The following is a 17,616-nucleotide window of genomic DNA, read 5'->3' as shown; positions in this document are numbered from 1 at the left end:
TGGATAATTGATTTCTAATTTATATTTACCTTATGTTTTTCAATATTCTCAGAAACTTAGGCAACACTTGCAGCACTAGGTATCTTAACTACACTGGTAGTTTCTGCTCTATATGAAATACAACTTCAAAACGGAAAATTTCACAGAAAATCGATATGGTACCAATTGAAGTGCTGTTACAATACAGATATGTCGGATAGATCCGTACTCGAAGAAGCTTTTGCGAAGTTATTAGTCAACGACGGTATTTTCGACGAATCTGCCTTGTCGACGTCACCAGTACATTATAAGCCTCTCAAAGATATAAGAGCACTGAGTGGTCAGTGCGTATATAACATAACGGATATTCCGGACGATATTGAAGTTTTCGAGGACCTCGCGAATAATAATATTGAAAGAAATTTTTCTGAAAGTCTGATACAAAACGGACCTAAGCGACAGAACTCCACTACTCCAACTTCGCCAGATAGCAAACGCAGAAAAAGCGTTACTTTTGCGGACTCCAATGGAGGTGACCTCGTTGAAGTGCGAGAATTTGATAATACAGTCGACCCGATACAAAACTGTTTATCGGACCATGCAAGGCCTAACAGGTATAATCATTTTTAGCATAATACTTTGGCTAATTTTATCTGTCCGTTTTTCTATTTCAATTTCTTCATCATCGAATTGATATCGCCATACGTATCCCCCTCTTTATGTCGAACCAATATTGAAAACACAAAATTGATTTTAAATTAGATGAATGTGAGTGGTAATAATATGAGAAATTACCATTGACGACATGAACAAAATGGCGAGATTTTGGCCACCTTGTGGTCACGTACCACGATCTTCGCCAGAAGTGGATCACCCGCATGGACAGTGTGCAAACGTTCGTATTGCGTAATAGCTTTAAAATTGACCAGTCTGGTGGTATTAGAAGATACGAGCCATTTTATTAGCCCAAAACACCGCACCATTCCTGGCGATATGTGTTTCTGATAAATTTCGTTGAGGCGTTTCGTTTGGTATTTAAATTTGATAATTTTCATTGGTGGAAAACAACTCATATATATATATATATTTATAACGACTTCCCACATCTACGAAGATTTGTGCATTATTGGCAAAAAATATCTTCTTTTCGCCCACGGCAATATTGATCACATACTTAGCCATTTCATTAAAATTGAAAATTGCTTTTGCAGAGAGGCTTCGTGTCCAAAATATGTTCTTCAATTTCCGCAACCGTGTGCCAACTTCTCTGACTTTATGCGGAAGCTCTTCACACAGAAAGTATGCCTGGAGAACGCACAAATAATATCTGAAGATATTTTGATAGGAACCTTAAAAGTTCAGAATCTTTCTTTTGAAAAATACGTCCACGTACGGCTGACTGTGGACTCCTGGAAATCGTTTTTTGACGTTGAGGCAAAGTTCTTACACAGCGAAAGCCCAGACGTTGACGTGTTTACATTTCGAGTTCAAATTACACCGGGCACTAAAAGCGTTCAATTTTGTGTACGGTTTTGTTGTAACGGAATGAGCTTTTGGGACAATAATGACGGTGCCAATTACTGCGTTAACGAAAGAGAACATTCTGGTAATAATATTGTGTCGCGTAATGATGGTTAATATACACTATACAGCATGGATCATCAGAAATTAACTATGTTTTGTGTGTAACGATATGGGTAAACCTGTATTAATTAAGGCACTGTGCACTTCCACGTCTCGCTTCTTCCGTTTTGAATAACGATTTATGTCTACATTTGGTAATTTTCTTGATCGTTACCGTTTATTTGTAATGCATATTTGTGTGTGTTTTCATATTTTGTTTTACTTAAAGTAATCGGTGCGAATCGACACGATTGTAATTCCATTTAATTGTTCATATTCACAGCTAAAAAAGTTATTATCAATCAGATTGGAGCGACTATAAAATATCGCAACGATATTGTTTGCCCGGGATTTCTAAAATAAGTTCCAGATTGCCTTGAAAAAGTTGTATATTGATGTGGCACAATACAACCAAATACTCCCGATGTTCAGATTGTAAACTTTCCACGTGGCATGTACAAAATGCAGGATACTCGTACGCCTGGTGCACCTATTCCTCTATCCCACATGATCTACGTCCACTAAAATAACCAACAGCCTCCATGAGCTGTGTTCAAACCATAATTCAATGGTATACCGACTTCTGTAATCATCACAACACATCCTTCAAGTATCTCTATATTCTTTTTTGAACTACATTGCACTTTCAAGACGAAATATTAACATATTAGTAGTACTTTTGCATAACTCCAATCATTTGAAAAAATAATTTTTTCATTCAAATGCATACATTTATTTACTTGTTTTTGTTTTTTTGCTCCACTATCTATCCCAGCCCAGTCTAAACTGTCAAAAATTTCACTCTAATAGCATGAGATCTTGCTTTGGTCCGTTCATATAGATATAAATTTTGATTACTACATTTATCATTTTCCGTATTTTGTGGCTTTGATATAGTTTCCTTCTTCCATAACTCTAGCTAGCTTTCTGCAAAACCCTTTACTCTCATTTTCAACTTTTCTTTGCTTGAGCAAAATGAATGATATTTATTAACAAGAGTGACCGATATTTTTGCCAGTGAAACTGGTAATAAAGACAACTGGTTGCTTGTTTTATAAGGGATTGATTTAGAGCAAGTGATAGCAGGTAGCTCAGATGGCCATGATTGTGAGGTATTGAACAATATTATTTGTCAGATGTACAGAAATTGAGTAGTAAACTTCCATAAGAAATACACAAGAAAAAAACTTATTTCTATGCATATACCGGTACTTCGGATATGATGGAGGCCTCTATCTGAGGAGTGGTTACGTATTTAATCCCTTTGATTAGAAAACTAGCATAAGATGTTTTTTTGCTATGGATAGCATCAACTTTTTATTGAATACTTACTGCCTATGCCAATTTATATATATATGTGGCTTTCAACTTGTCAACACCAAGGATTTTTTCACTAATCACAAGTCTTAGAATCAAATACAAAGGTCAGGCAATATGAAAAGCAAGAAAAAACAGAAATGTGCCGATTATTATAAATTACATTCAACATATCAAATTTGAATATGTGCCCACTTCTTCAGTTCTTAACTCTAGTGAATCGGTTTTTCTCTCTGTGTAAGTTTCAAAAATAATATCTAATATTGTAAGGGATAGGAGAAGTTAATTCGGTGTTTGGCAGATTTCAATTTTATTCCAAAGCAACAAATAGCCAAATAAACGGCATAAAATTATCCAACACCAGGTACGGTTGGTTGTTGCATTGACCGAACACCGGGTAGGGTTGGTTGTCTAATTTGTTCCAATGCCTTGTTGCCGTGTGCCTAGGTTGCACAGGACCAGTATATTAATGTTCATCAACAATTCCCCCAAAACAGGACTCCCCCTTGCAGGACTCAAGTCTTCCCGGATGAATGCTTTGTATGATGTGGCAAGTGGCACCATCAATCCCAAACCCTGTTTTTCATCCTTCACCAACAGTTGACAGAGTGAATAAAAGGCATGCAGAAAATGTCATGCCTACAAGTTGAAAATGAAATTCTTAGCGTGGTTTATTCGATTAATAAAACAAGCATTGTCATTAGAGTCGTTTAAAAACATTTTTCTATTTCGTAAATTGACCTCCAGGAATTTTCTCATCTCCCTTTGAAGAGAAAAAAAGCCCAATAAATTAATCCAGCACATCTTCAACCTCAACAAATTCTGTCATTGCGCTTCTTGAACTTCTCGGAATAATTTTTGTTGTCAGTATATAAACTATGTTCACAAATACTGCAACTGCTACACATATAACCTGATTACGTTTTTCATTGGCTTTCCCAGATGCAGACTCACTTTTTGTTTTTGTCGTTTCGGAATCATCTTTCGCATATCCTATTGAATTTTCATCATCTTTAAAATATCTTTGTGATATTCGACCACAGTATTTACATAGATTATCACAAGCAGTCAAATGATTTTTTAATTCGGTAGATACCAGCGGTGCCTTTAGAATTACAGACAAATAACTAAAAGCAACTGCATCAAAAGTAGTGGGAGTCGAACCAAAGAAAAAGTCTTTGTTCCCAAGTCTGTTAGAAAGGAGGGTGATACATATTTTGGCTTCACCATAAAAGTAAGCCTCCCGCTCTGAAGAATTCCCAGGGGCTCGATAAAGAAGATCAAGTTCAAATTTATTCCTCATCTGTGGTAACTTCCAATAACTGAGTAAAAATCCAAAGCTTTTACTGAATGCTGGTTTTGTAACTTTCACATAATTTTCAGAATTCAACCAAAAATTTTGTATAATGCCTGGTTTCAATTTTTCATCGATCAATGCAAGATAGGCCATTGTGTCTGATTGGTCAATGCTGTTCGAGTTGAAGTCCGCATTATAACCTTCTTTTCTGAATATTGCAAAAATATTAGAAGTTGTATTGTACACACTTTCTTCAATTTGTAACTCTGGTAATGTTCCAGTCACAGTTTCTGAAGGTACAACTTCCTGAAGCAACAGGGGAGCTTTCATGAACTTTGAGTATGTGATCACACTCAATGAATCTGGATCTGCGGATGGCAAATCCCACGCTCCAGCCCATATTCTGAGCCGTATAGGAGAGCTCTCTAATGAAGACATCATAAGTATTTTAGGCACGAATTAGCCTACACCACATTGCAAAAAATCATGATAGTGTTAAGAAGGTATTGAAAAAACAGAAAGAAAAGAATTGAGTACATTTTTATGTCTGTGTGTATTGTAGCTAAAGTAGAAGGCATTTGTTGGATATTTGGACATATATAATTTAATATTTAACCTTATCATTGAAGTTTTGCATAGTACAATCACTCCCCCAACTCTTCCAGTAATCACAAGAAAATTTTCAGTACGATAACCCATTCAAACATGCCGGTAATATAACAAAGTACCCATGCTATACCTACTCCCAATACATATACAATATAGAAAAATATCAGTGGCAATGAGATTATTTCAGAAGCATATAAGCACGTCTGCATGGCTCACCCTCACTTCATGCAAAGCATCACCAGTCTAATAGTATATGGTACCGTATGAAGGTAGGATAGGATTTTACATATTTAACCCGGGGGGGGGGAGGAAAGCCGATAAGACGGCTTATCCATATGGCGAACCATGGCCTCTCGTCTGGTTACCATTCCAAGTCGGGTATGGGATTAGTTATATTGTTTTTTGTTTTTCGAAAGCATGGACTTGGTGGTGGAGGAAGCCGTAACCGACCAGCGGTTACGTGAACCACCCAACGACAACGAGGAGTCCAGCAATCCTCTCGCACATAACCATCCCTGCATGGGATTCGAAACTGCGAACCCACGCAGAGTAATTAGAGGTGCGGTGGCGAGCGTATTCCTAACGCTTAGCCCGTTGAGCCACACCGCCATGCCACGGTATTCCCAACTCTTCCAGTAATAACAAGAAAATGCTCAGTAGGCTAGTACGGTACCGGTACCGTACAGCGTACACATAGTCACATGCAGATTTATAACAGTACGGTATAAGATGAAGGTTTGCTTTGTTGAACGAACAGAAAAAGAATATCAGTTCTTAATACAGTACGGTAATAATAAGACCCACCGCAGAACGGTCCAAGTAACTTTGATAGCAACCGACTGGACAGCGTCTTGTTTGTCAGCTCTGGTTATTTTTAGTCGTTCGGTGCTCAAAGTGACTTTGGGTTTGTTGAACTTCCTGACCTTACTAGTTACCGGTACTACGATTCCGAAAATAAGTGCTTCACTCTATTTTTCCTCATAAATTCTGTAAATTCATCTCCCATTTTTGGTCAAAGGTACAATGTTTTTTGCACGACGAAATAAAGAAATATTTGAATCTGTATCTGCAAAACGTTGCTGCGTTGTCAGCATTGATATTGTCAGTGACGACAACTAGCGGTAATCCACGCCAAGCAAATGAATGTCTTTATCAATTGTTTTCCTCAACTAGACCAGCGTAGTCCATACGTATTCTTTGCCATGGCCCACGTGATAAGAACATATTTCAGGAACTTCAATCAATCGTTCAGTCATTTATTTTGGTTCTCTTTTTTTTTTTGCTAAATTTAAATCCATTGCCTATTCGGATTTATGATATTGATAGTTTTGGTTTATCCAAATATATTATTTAAATTTAGTTGCATGAATCCCAATTTTCCAGGTAATTTAGGTGATATTATAGATCATATAAGTATACATTACATAGATAGTAGGTTGTAGTACGGTACCGGTACGCTGTTTGATTGAAGACTGATATTTAAACAAACTAGTTGGCTGAACCAAGGTTAATTGATACCGTTCTGCCGTAAGCGTTCAGTGACAAACACGTCTATTATGGACGATGACGATGATGACGACGAATGCGTTGAACAAATCAATACAGTAAACATCAGGTTTGACAAATGTTCATGGATGGAAAGAGACCAAGTTAAAAATATTATCTATAACAAAGCAGGTGAAGGTTGTATAACATGCACCTATCCTCTCTCCAACATATGGAGAGTAAAATTCAAGACAAATAGAATGTGAGAAAGTTATGGCTGAAGGAGTATATTATGAATTTGAAGGCAAAGTATACACTGCATATCCTGAAGAAGTTTTTTCAAACGTCACAAATGTAACCATTAGTAAAATACCACACGAAATATCAGATAATAAAGTATCCAAACTTTTAGCACAACTTGGGGAAGTTAAACATTCAAAAAGAGCTAAAGATGAAGACGTTATTGAAAATGGCACAAGAAGATGCAAAATTACTTTAGAAAAAGAAATTCCCCCTGAAATAAGACTGCCTAAAAAGTATACTGGTGAAGAGATAAATGTGTTTTATCCAACAAGGCCCCAAAACCTGAAAAAATACGATAATTGGTGCTATATTTGCCACTCTATAACACACGAGGTAGAGCGATGCCCCAGAAGACGGCGATGCCGATACTGTGGTAGGGAGGGTAAACCGCATCTGAAAAAAGACTGCTTGAAAAAGAAGGGAACTAAAAAACACTATAACTGAAGCTACGCAATCATCAGACAAAGAACCCTCTGAAGAAAATATAACAATCAACAACAACGAAGAAACTGTGCAGCCCCCTGAATCTATTGCCAAATCAGAGGCACAACAAACAATTACTGAAATACAACAGGAACTGGAAAAGCAATTAAAAACCAGCAACAGCAATAAAAGAGCAAATCAAAATACCAAACGGAAACAGAGTAATCAAACAACTAAACAGGCAACACAATCTTTTAAAAAGAGTAACACTATAACAGTGGATGGAAAAAATGCGTCAACCATCTCAGATCAATCGCAAGGTCAAAAGATTCTTTTAATTGGAGATTCCCAAGTGAAGCGATTAAAACATAAAACTGACAGTTCAAAAGTTTTCTCAGCACATGTTCTTGGAGGAAAATTTGCCGATATAGCTGAAATCCTGGAAAAACAAACTAAAAAATTTGAAAAAATAGTAATATACACTGGAACAAATGAGATCACTTCATACCTCTATACTAAGAAAAAGAAGATCATAACAAATATAATAAAAAAAGCGAAGCAAAAAGCAGAAACAGTCTATATATGTGGAATTGTGCCAGTTCGCGGGCTCAGCAAAGGACCAAAAGGATCTGACAGATTAAATGAAGTAATACAAGGGGAAGCATGGGGGCAACACATCATTTACATTCCAAAACCGGACTTTTTCTCGGAAAGGAAAGTAATAGACAGTTACTTTGAAGATGACAAGATACATCTCACCGATAATGGAGCTGGACAAGTACTGGAAAATATTTGTCCATTCGTAAACCTCAGAGAAGGGAAACATAAAAGAAATGAAGAAGATGATGAAGACATTCCTGCTTCAATACATAACACTAAGCATGTGCGGAGCGAGGAAGAAAACGCTGAACACACAAGCGTTGACATTCCTAGAACTTCATCCCAACCAATTTTAGAAAACATGGAAATGATAGACATCTTGGATAAATCTAAATCATTAACACAAACCTCCCAATAAGTAAATCAATAATGTCTTCTAAATTCTAATAGACTCAACATAAGGAAGAAGAACTACGAAAATACATAACAGAATTTTTTCCAGCGGATTCACATTTCATTTTTCAGATACCTTTAGTCTCTTTATTATTCTTTTTTCATTTTCACTTCATCAACCAATAGGACAGGGGATTTAGGCAGTCCAATATGCATACTTTACCGGTTACACTTTTGACATTTAATGTCAATGGTATCAGACAACATATAAAACGTAAGTCGGTACTTGTTTATATCAAACAAACTGGAACGGATATAACTTTTCTCCAGGAAACCCACTGTGAAAACGAAGTCGAATCTGCCAAATGGATCAAAGAATGGGGCAGGTACGCAATTTGGACCACATTTTTTAATAATTCTTCTGGTGTAGGCATCCTATTTTCAAATAAAATTGACACCGACTTTAAAAATGTAGAAGTAGATGACAATGGTCGATTTATAATAGTATGGTGGAAATCTTTTGAAACCAATATCATTTTGATTAATTTGTATGCCCCAAACAGATGTCAGGAACGCACTGGATTGTTTCTTTTGATAGAAAATAAAATTGAAGAATTAGTAAACCAAATAGGAAATGCGCATTATTCTATTATTTTGGGGGGTGATTTAAATTATTAGATAGATCAGAGAGGGGGTCTTTTGGGGATCTTTGTAAAAATAAAATCAAAGCATGGGCAATTCATTGTGCAAAAATAAAGCGCCAAAAGGATAATGATATAGAACATGAACTATTAACTGAATACAGGATAGCATACAATGAAATGTTAGTGTATGTCGAAGATGAAGAAATATCAAAAAAGGTAGAGCTTTTAGAAAAAAAAATTAAAATGCACTATAAAACTAAATCCAATGGCGCAATCGTGGGCCGAAGAGAGTGAAAAATCTACCAAATACTTTTTAAATTTAGAAAAATCAAACGGAAGGGCACGCATGTTTAGAGCCCTGAAAAAGCAAAATGGTTTACTCTCTGAAAGAAATTCAGGATACTCAAATTTCATTTTATCACAAGTTATATAGCAAGAATAAAAGTATTGATAGGACAACCCAAAATAGTTTAATCCACAAATTTGACAAAAAAGTATCAATTCAAGAAAAAGATTCTTTAGACAGAGAAATAATGTGTGGAGAATTAGATGAAACAATCAGAGAAATGAAAGATAATAAATCCCCAGGCATACACGGCTTAACAAAAGAATTTTACGCTAAATTCTGGAAGTCACTTAAACAAAAGCTTTCATAAGATAGGCGAAATGTCACATGATTCAGCAATAGGTGTCATAACACTTTTATATAAAAATATAGACAAAGCTGATTTAAAAAATTGGCGCCCAATATCCTTGTTGAATTTCGAATATAAAATTATTGGCTAATTGATTAAGAAATGTACTGCCAGAACTAATTGGACAAGACCAAACTGGATTTATTTTTGGCAGAGTGATTCATGAAAATTTATTAACTCTTCGGGATGACATCTTTTGCGCTAACCAACAAAACTTACCTCTTTTATATTTTCAATAGATCAGGAGAAAGCGTATGACATGGTCGATCGAGAACTAGTATTACGCCTTTTACCAAAATTGGGGTTTGGAGAATATTTTTTAAAATGGATTCGAACCCTACACCGTAACACCCGTTCGAAAATTATTACGAATGGCTACTTGTCACAAGAATTCCTATTAACAAGGGGAGTTAGACAAGGATGTCCATTAGCAGTTAGCACCATATTTGTATCTGTTTATAGCTGAGCTTTTAGCAATCAATATTAAATCTAATAAAGATATTTTGGGATTCAGGAATTGTATTGGGCAAATCGAAATTTATAAAGGGTACGCAGATGATACAACTTTGACAGTAACGAATTTGGCTTCTATCGATGAAAGTCTTAAAGTTTAAATATGATGGATATTAACACACAGATAAAATCTATTCAGCTGAAATGGATTATTAAACTACTTAAAGGTGGAGAGAAAAAAGAAAGAAAAAGAGAAGGGGGGAATTAAATATGTTGGATATTAACACACAGATAAAATCTATTCAGCTGAAATGGATTATTAAACTACTTAAAGGTGAAGAGAAACCTTGGAGTAAACGTGCCAAATATTATATAAATAATTATTGCCCATTCATTTCCAAAGGAAATTTGGAATGCTTACATTTAGATGTTAAAAACACAAGAAACAATCTCATACTAAAATTTTATTTGAACTTAGTTAATACATTTAAGGAACTTAAAATTCAACGGTGTCAACCAAATTCACAAGCAGAGGTTAAATTAGAAAGCTTGTGGTTTAATCCATTCTTATATTTAGAAAACAAACTGCCAAATTCAGATTTTGAAACTAAATGGATTCAGGCCAAAGTTATATATTAAGTTATATCACAAATTGTAGAAAATAATTCAGATGAGCATGTGAAAATAATTTACTATAGACCAGAAAGGCATATTTCATATGAGAGAAAAATGGCATTAAAGAGGAAATGCAACTCGGATATACGTAATATTTGGCGGTTTATTCCAACAAATTGGAAGGAAATTTTAGCCCAAAATCAAGATACATTATCAGCAAGAACCGAAATTGAGCGATATGAGGTTTCAGAAAGTTTGACAACTAAAAATATTTATAAGCGATTAAAATCAAACCAATTGGATATCCAAATTAATGATCACAATATATATGTTGCAAACAAGCTACGCCTTACCCAACCTATCTCTTGGAAAAAAAATTGGCAAATACCCGTACCTAACAAGTATAAAGAACTAAACTGGAAAATCATACATAATGGGCTGCCTATCGCAGATAAATTAAAATATTGGTTTAGGGAAGAATCGGGCATATGTGTGTTATGTGATAATTTAGAAGAAACTTGTTTTCATCTCTTTTTCGATTGTCGTTGGACCCAGAATTTTTGGGACTGGTGCAATATAGGACAATTTACTCCAGACCAAATCATAGCCAACAACATAGAAAACAAGTCTGTGTTGTTGACTGTGATTTGTGGTAAATCAGCAATCTGGCAATACAGAAACTCTGTCAAATATGATGCTATTTATAAAATGCAGTGTAATTTAAGAGCAATTTTCAAATGTAAAGTACTGTGATGTATGAGTTTGATGGGCAGTAAATGCAGGAATAATATTATGCAATACCAACACACTTATGATGTATTGAATAAATCCATCATGTTATAATATTATATACATTTTCCCAACACAGTCAACAACACTGTGCGGTCACTGGCCAACCCATAACATCCTACACCATATTTGTCTAAATTTATGTAAAATGTCTAGTTTTTCTTACAATATTGGGTTACATAGACTAGACTGAAAATGTAGAGAACACCTAATGGTATGGTAGGTGTTTTTCTGATTTTTGTCTAATTCTTTAAAAATTTTGTTTTTGATATTAAGTGCTAATAATGGATAAATTTAAAATATAATATGTTAAATGGTATAATGTTTTCAATGGTAACTGGATGTCATGGATACTTGGATTATCATTGCATGAATGTGGACACAATTTAAATTGGATTTCTGGACGAATATGGGTAAATGTATCTGGTTTGTTTAGAATTTATCATTATTTTGGTTCTCTGACATAAACAATACAAAACGTAAACAGACAACAAAATGCAGATTTACCTGGGAGACGGTGGTGGTCCTGGAGTATCTAGTACTTTCCTGAGTAAGTCCGGTACAAATAATATACTTGGTTTTTAGGGCGGAAGGCTCAGAATTCAATATTAAACTATGATCAGAAATTAATTTATTACCAAATAAGTAGCGTAACAGCTAGTGTATCAAGTGGCAAAATGATTAATGGGGCTGATGTAGCCCACTACATGCGCCCAAAAGCTTGTTTAAATCTTGGGTATAGAAAAGGTGACCATCTACCTAGAGCCAAAAATAAGCACGTGTGTCAAAAGGTTATTTTGGGTGGTACTTACCAACGGAACAAACTCAGAATATAGGCCGCGAGCCGAGGCTCTGAAAAACGCCTAGAAGGTGAGTTTCGTAGCGCACATCACATCACTACCTGAAAATGATTTTAAAATGTTTCTTAAAAATTTAGTAACAAATATTGCCTTGTTCCCACTTCCAAAAGTTGCACGTTTTACGGAAAAGACGCTTTTACTTCAAGAAATATGTGCTACGATCTGTCCTATATTCTCTACATGTTCGGCAATGAACAATGACGTAACAATTGAATCGAATCAGCTGTTAGCGAGCGGTTGAATATTAGGTACTACTGCTCGACCTTGCGTTGAGTTGGGCAGCCTTTCCATAGCCCTGTTTAGTTATTATTATTAGTTAGGTTATGCTAAGACGTTGTTGAAAAATGTATAAGTAAGTTATTGAACACTTGTAGATCCTTATCACGGATACGGACCGTGAGACGAAGCCTTGAAAACGCCCAGAAAATGAGTTTCGTAGCGCACATCTGGTAACTAAATAAATTCTTCAGTTTTGTGTGAAAATGAACATACTGAACGCATTACAGCTTGTTCCACAATCCTGATGCGAAATTGAATATAAGAGGTTCCCGGAAATTCAATAACCATAAGTTTACAACACATACATAAGAACTATGCAATTCGAGAGCCCTACAGCACACTAACACAAATGTATTCGTGTAATGTTTTTCCTGACCAAAATCGGACGGACTTCCTCAGTCAATCATAATTTATTAGGTGGATTACGAAAAATATGGCATACATTTAACCAACAACAAAAAATACTTGAATTGTGTGACAGGAGTCGCGAGTGACATCGAAAGCAGCGACACCAACAACGCTGATTCACATTAGCGAATAAATTGTATATAATAACCACAAGCTGTTTACAACAAGAACAGCATAAACAGCTACATCCATTTTATAGAAGCTATCAAACGTATTTATTTTTAAGCAATGAAGTCACAAATTAACATCGTGAGCACGAAAACACAAATAAATCAGTTATTTCTCACTTAGAAATTTACCAGAAAAGTCAAGAAAATTAAATGAATGAGCAATATGTATATAACATAGTGAATAGAAATATTACAATTAGTCTTTTTTTAGTTTATTTGGTTATGTATTTGAACAAAGGCAATATTATTTCTAGAAACAGGACTACGACACTAATAAATGTCCGAAAAAACAAAACAAATAAATGATACTTATTAAATCAACTGCAATATCTAATTCACTTTCTTCTGAATTGTTTTCGAAATCCACTATCTCGAAAATCGATTTTTCCTCTATAAGTGTACTGTGATTTTTGCAGTCAATACAAAAACAAAAATCTGTGCAATTTAAGTTGATTTTGGCACACTTGCATAAATTATTTTGACTATTTCCTTCACACTTGCAGTTTGCCAATTCAAGAACTGATTTGAGGGCCACATGCTTCTTCAGTGAATCATTGTTGGGTGAAAGAGTATAATCCTTATGTTTGCCAGTGTTAATTGGTCATTTACATTCTTCATATCCTTTTCATACAGTGAACAAACAAATTCCTCAGCTTTATTTATCAATGCCTCGTTAACCCCAAAAGATCTTCATAGTTGAGAAAAAAATGAATTGAAAACCTCAATAAAGTCTCCAACATGGGAGTTTGATGGGCAGTTCCAATTGCAGAAAAGTGCTAAAATATTTCAATATGAATAGCCCATCTAAGCTATTTGCAACTATTATGATTCTCATATACTTTTACGCTTCAAGACTTCTTGTTTAGTCCATTTTATAGCGCTGATAGCAGCAGGGATTTGAGCCTGCGTTAGGTCGGATTGGTGGAACATTGCCGTTTTCGTTTGTAGGACAGTATCTAAAATGAGGAAGAAAATCATATTTGGAACAGCATGAGTGTAAAAATACTAACTAATACCTTGAATACATAATGCATTTTATCTGATGTACTCAATGAGCGTATGTATGCTCATTGCATGTACTACAGTCCAGCAGTGTTTGCATACCATTACTAGACTATATCTACACTAAATTTTGATATATCACAGTCTCAAATGCCCTATGACAGTATGAGTATGAATTATAGACTATATTTCAAAACATCAACTGTCTGTCTACAACTTGATTTCTCACCTTTCAATCGTTTCCGATGCTACTTTCTTTCCACTCCGGCATAACTTATCATTGTTTCACAGGTTCTTGTCGACTCTATGAATTCAGATTTAGACCAACCGACAGTAGAAAAATTGATTATTTTCTTCTCTTCCACACAACCGTGCATTACAGAAACAGCCATTAATTTATATTTCTAAATATGCTGTGGCCTATATAGTAGTATAAGTCTGCTGAATAGTCAAGAAGAGTCGTTAAATTAATCATAAACATTTCATGCAAGCCAGAAAACATCGTTGTTTGTGACATATTATTCTAGGTCTAGCCTTCCTTGGAGTTACCGCACCGTACCTATTTAACAACGTCTTATGAGCTAGTGCTCAACTAAAATTGCTATTTATGGTAATGATATACAAGTGTTTAATATCTTACTTATACTTTTCAACACCTCCTTAGAATAACTGAACTAACAATAACTGAAAAAAAACTATGGAAAGGCTACTGAACGCAAAAGCGAGCAGTAGTAGTACATCTTATATTAATCCGATCACTGGGGATCCACCTACAGCTGACTAAATTGTTTGTAACGTCATGCAGAAGTCTGCGTTCATTGGCCCTTGATACCGGAAAAGCAGAGAAAATAGGACAGCTGGTAACACATATTTATTGTAATAAAAGCGACTTTTGGAGGTGGGAACAAGGCAATATTTGTTACTAAATTTCTAAGGAACATTTTAAAATCATTTTCAGGTAGTTAGCACCTTATGTGCGCTACGAAACTGAAAGATAAATGACCTCGGCTCGCGGCCTAATAAAAATGAGAAAGAAATCATAGGCGAGTCTCTTCCGCACTCCCACTCTTCCAAGTTTTTTATAAGAAGTCGCTTCGAAGAAGGTTGTATGCGGCCCCAAAATCACCAAAAGTCATGGAAAGGCACGAAATCACAGGCATACACAATCTCTATAGAGGACTTGCACGGGTCACGTGAGTTTGTTTACTGGACGGCAATAAATCAAAAACGTTCATTTGGCTCCTGTCAGTTGCAAGTCGGATTATACGTTACCGTTTTGTTTGGCTGTTGAAAATGGTTATTTCGTATTGTTCCGTTGGCTGTACGTATAGTATGAACAACGAAATGGATCTCAAGTTATATTCCACTGGTTTCAAAAGATCCGGAACGTCGCGCAATGTGGATATCATCTATTGGCAGCACTGCTTGGTGTCAAGTCCAGAAGCCATCTCACTTGTGTTTCACTGTTTGCGGACAGCACTTCGTTGATGGTAAGTGATAATGTGGTGATAGTGTGCCGTTATCAATTTCTTTAAATATTCACAAGCTCCCTCATTTCAATGGAAAGCAGATGACAAACTACTGTTATTAGTGGGCCTACTTGCAGTTGCAGACTTGACTTGTGTAAGATTTGTAGTAGTATATATTTACGGTAAGACAGTAAGGAATTGATAATCAATTGCTATAAGGTATTGTTTCCCTAATTAGCAGATAATCTATTACTAAGTGTGAAAGGTTGAATAGATAACTAAAGTTTAACACCATGGGGTCTGAAAAAAATAACCAGAATTCAATTGAATTCGCCATCTAGGAATACGCTCGCCACCGCATCTCTGATCACCCTGGTAGTTTCACAGGTTTCAATCCCATGCGAGGATAGTTATGCGCGAAAGGATTGCAGCTCTACTCCCACCGAGGGTGGTTCACATGACCGCTGATAGGTTCATCCAAGTCCATGCTTCTGAAAACAAATAACTGGCTCCCCCTCCCCCAGATAAATCCTATCCTAATGGTGCTTGTACAACTGATCCAAAATGCCTTTTTATTGTCATTGGTAAAAAAGATATGCTACCCGGAATCAAATTCATTTACGACTAGTGGCTGTGGTGGGATACGGACATAAATTTCACACTCCTTGATCGTTAGATTTTATGAAAACTCTAACTGCATGCATTATCTTACAGATATGGGTGCGACCACGGAATAGATGGATGACAAAGTATAAGTTGCAACAAGACCTCAGCTTGCGAGACTTGATAATACATCCTCAGTATCCATTTTTTGATGCTTATCGTAATGACAAAGTAACTTGTGATTACTGTGGATTGGTGGAGATAGAGTGTCCATCGTGCTTTAACGAAAGCAACTTCAAGACGACCCTATCAAGCAAAAAAATTTGTTTCGGTGGGTCTGGTAGTGAAGGTTTCAGTCTAAAGTTGGACACCGATACTACAACCAGATACAGTTGCCAATGCAACTTAGCGAGGCGTAATATTGCGACTTTGTGATCTGAAAGAAAATTCTGATGGGTAGCCGGCTAGCCGTAACATTTTGTTTAAAGAATATTATGAGATATGACTTAAGAGTCTAAACTTTTATTTGAGAGGGGTGTAACCTAAGCTAATTTGCAAATGGTATTCATGGTACCAAATGTATCACACACTTTACAGTAATTATAAATTATATTTGAAAAATAAAGCACATCAAAAATGTATTTTTAAAAAACAATTGGTTTTATCTGCAGATACCAGGTTGATATCGAGATTGACCATTTCAATGCTAAATTTTCTTTAGTCAAAAGGCACACTTGATTCGCAAAGATTTGTGAATGCGCACAGTACACCAATTTGTATAATGTTTTGATTTCATAGGCATAAGGTTGTGAATCGGTGCTGCTCAGGATGGGATATTTTTGCCTACACTCTAAGAAATGTTCGGTAAATTTTACCGTCATTTTAGGGGTAAAAAATTAAAAAATGAGGTCGGTAAAATGATTCACCGACAAATGTCGGTAATAATCACCGACATGGGAGGCGTGGCATTAGTCAATGTTGCGCGCGCACACTGGTTAAGGAGAGCAGCCAATCAGACGCTATATTTCAAACGCGTAATTAATCACGCGCGTTTTTTTGTTGCTTTACTCCTTAATTTGTCCGTTTGATTTGACGAATTCCAGACTTTTGGATTTTGATATTTGGTCGGCCGACAGTCATATCTTGGTCGCTTTTGTAATTACTGCAGTATTGCGTTGGCAGTATTTCTGTAAGCCATCTTGGATTCAATAATGTCAGTGTAGGTGTTGTGTTGTTTAGTGCTGGGTATTAATGTATTGTTCAGTGGGATTATGGCAGTATGGGGCAGTCGGGAAGTAGAGTAAGATCTATCGTTTCAATTACTGAATTAATATATATATATGATAATATGAATACATACTGGCTATAACAGTACAGCAGTATACGGTACTGGTATAAGGTTGATTGGACTAGCTTACATCAGTACATCAGCAGATCCATGTTACGCCTGTCGATACTACAGCCAGAGCTTGATTCGTATTTCCAAATCTGAATTTTTTTGTCAGTAGACTGGCAAATGTTAAAATGCCTAAACGGCAATACAATATCTGAATATGCCCATTTTACAGCTCTAGACTATGAAATGTTAGCATCTAATTAC

The 17,616-nt window shown here is 35.8% G+C and overlaps 2 protein-coding genes across 2 annotated transcripts; one reads left to right on the top strand and one right to left on the bottom strand.

The window, feature by feature from the left end:
- The first annotated feature begins 32 nt into the window (after nucleotides 1–32).
- LOC120329379 (protein phosphatase 1 regulatory subunit 3B-like) lies at nucleotides 33–2,656 on the top strand. The gene is made up of 2 exons (XM_039395987.2): nucleotides 33–593; nucleotides 1,191–2,656. The coding sequence occupies exons 1-2, from the start codon at nucleotides 190–192 to the stop codon at nucleotides 1,615–1,617; spliced, it is 831 nt and encodes a 276-aa protein (XP_039251921.2). The 5' UTR covers nucleotides 33–189; the 3' UTR covers nucleotides 1,618–2,656.
- A 427-nt stretch (nucleotides 2,657–3,083) lies between these two features.
- On the bottom strand, nucleotides 3,084–4,699 carry LOC120329375 (metaxin-3-like). Its single transcript, XM_039395982.2, has one exon. The coding sequence runs from the start codon at nucleotides 4,655–4,657 to the stop codon at nucleotides 3,710–3,712; it is 948 nt and encodes a 315-aa protein (XP_039251916.2). The 5' UTR covers nucleotides 4,658–4,699; the 3' UTR covers nucleotides 3,084–3,709.
- Nucleotides 4,700–17,616: the final 12,917 nt, after the last annotated feature.

Source organism: Styela clava, chromosome 12, assembly GCF_964204865.1.
Source record: "Styela clava chromosome 12, kaStyClav1.hap1.2, whole genome shotgun sequence".
Classification (NCBI taxonomy): Eukaryota; Metazoa; Chordata; class Ascidiacea; order Stolidobranchia; family Styelidae; genus Styela; species Styela clava.
The sequence above is the reverse complement of the archived record's forward strand: the minus strand, read 5'-3'. Positions and strand labels throughout refer to the sequence as shown.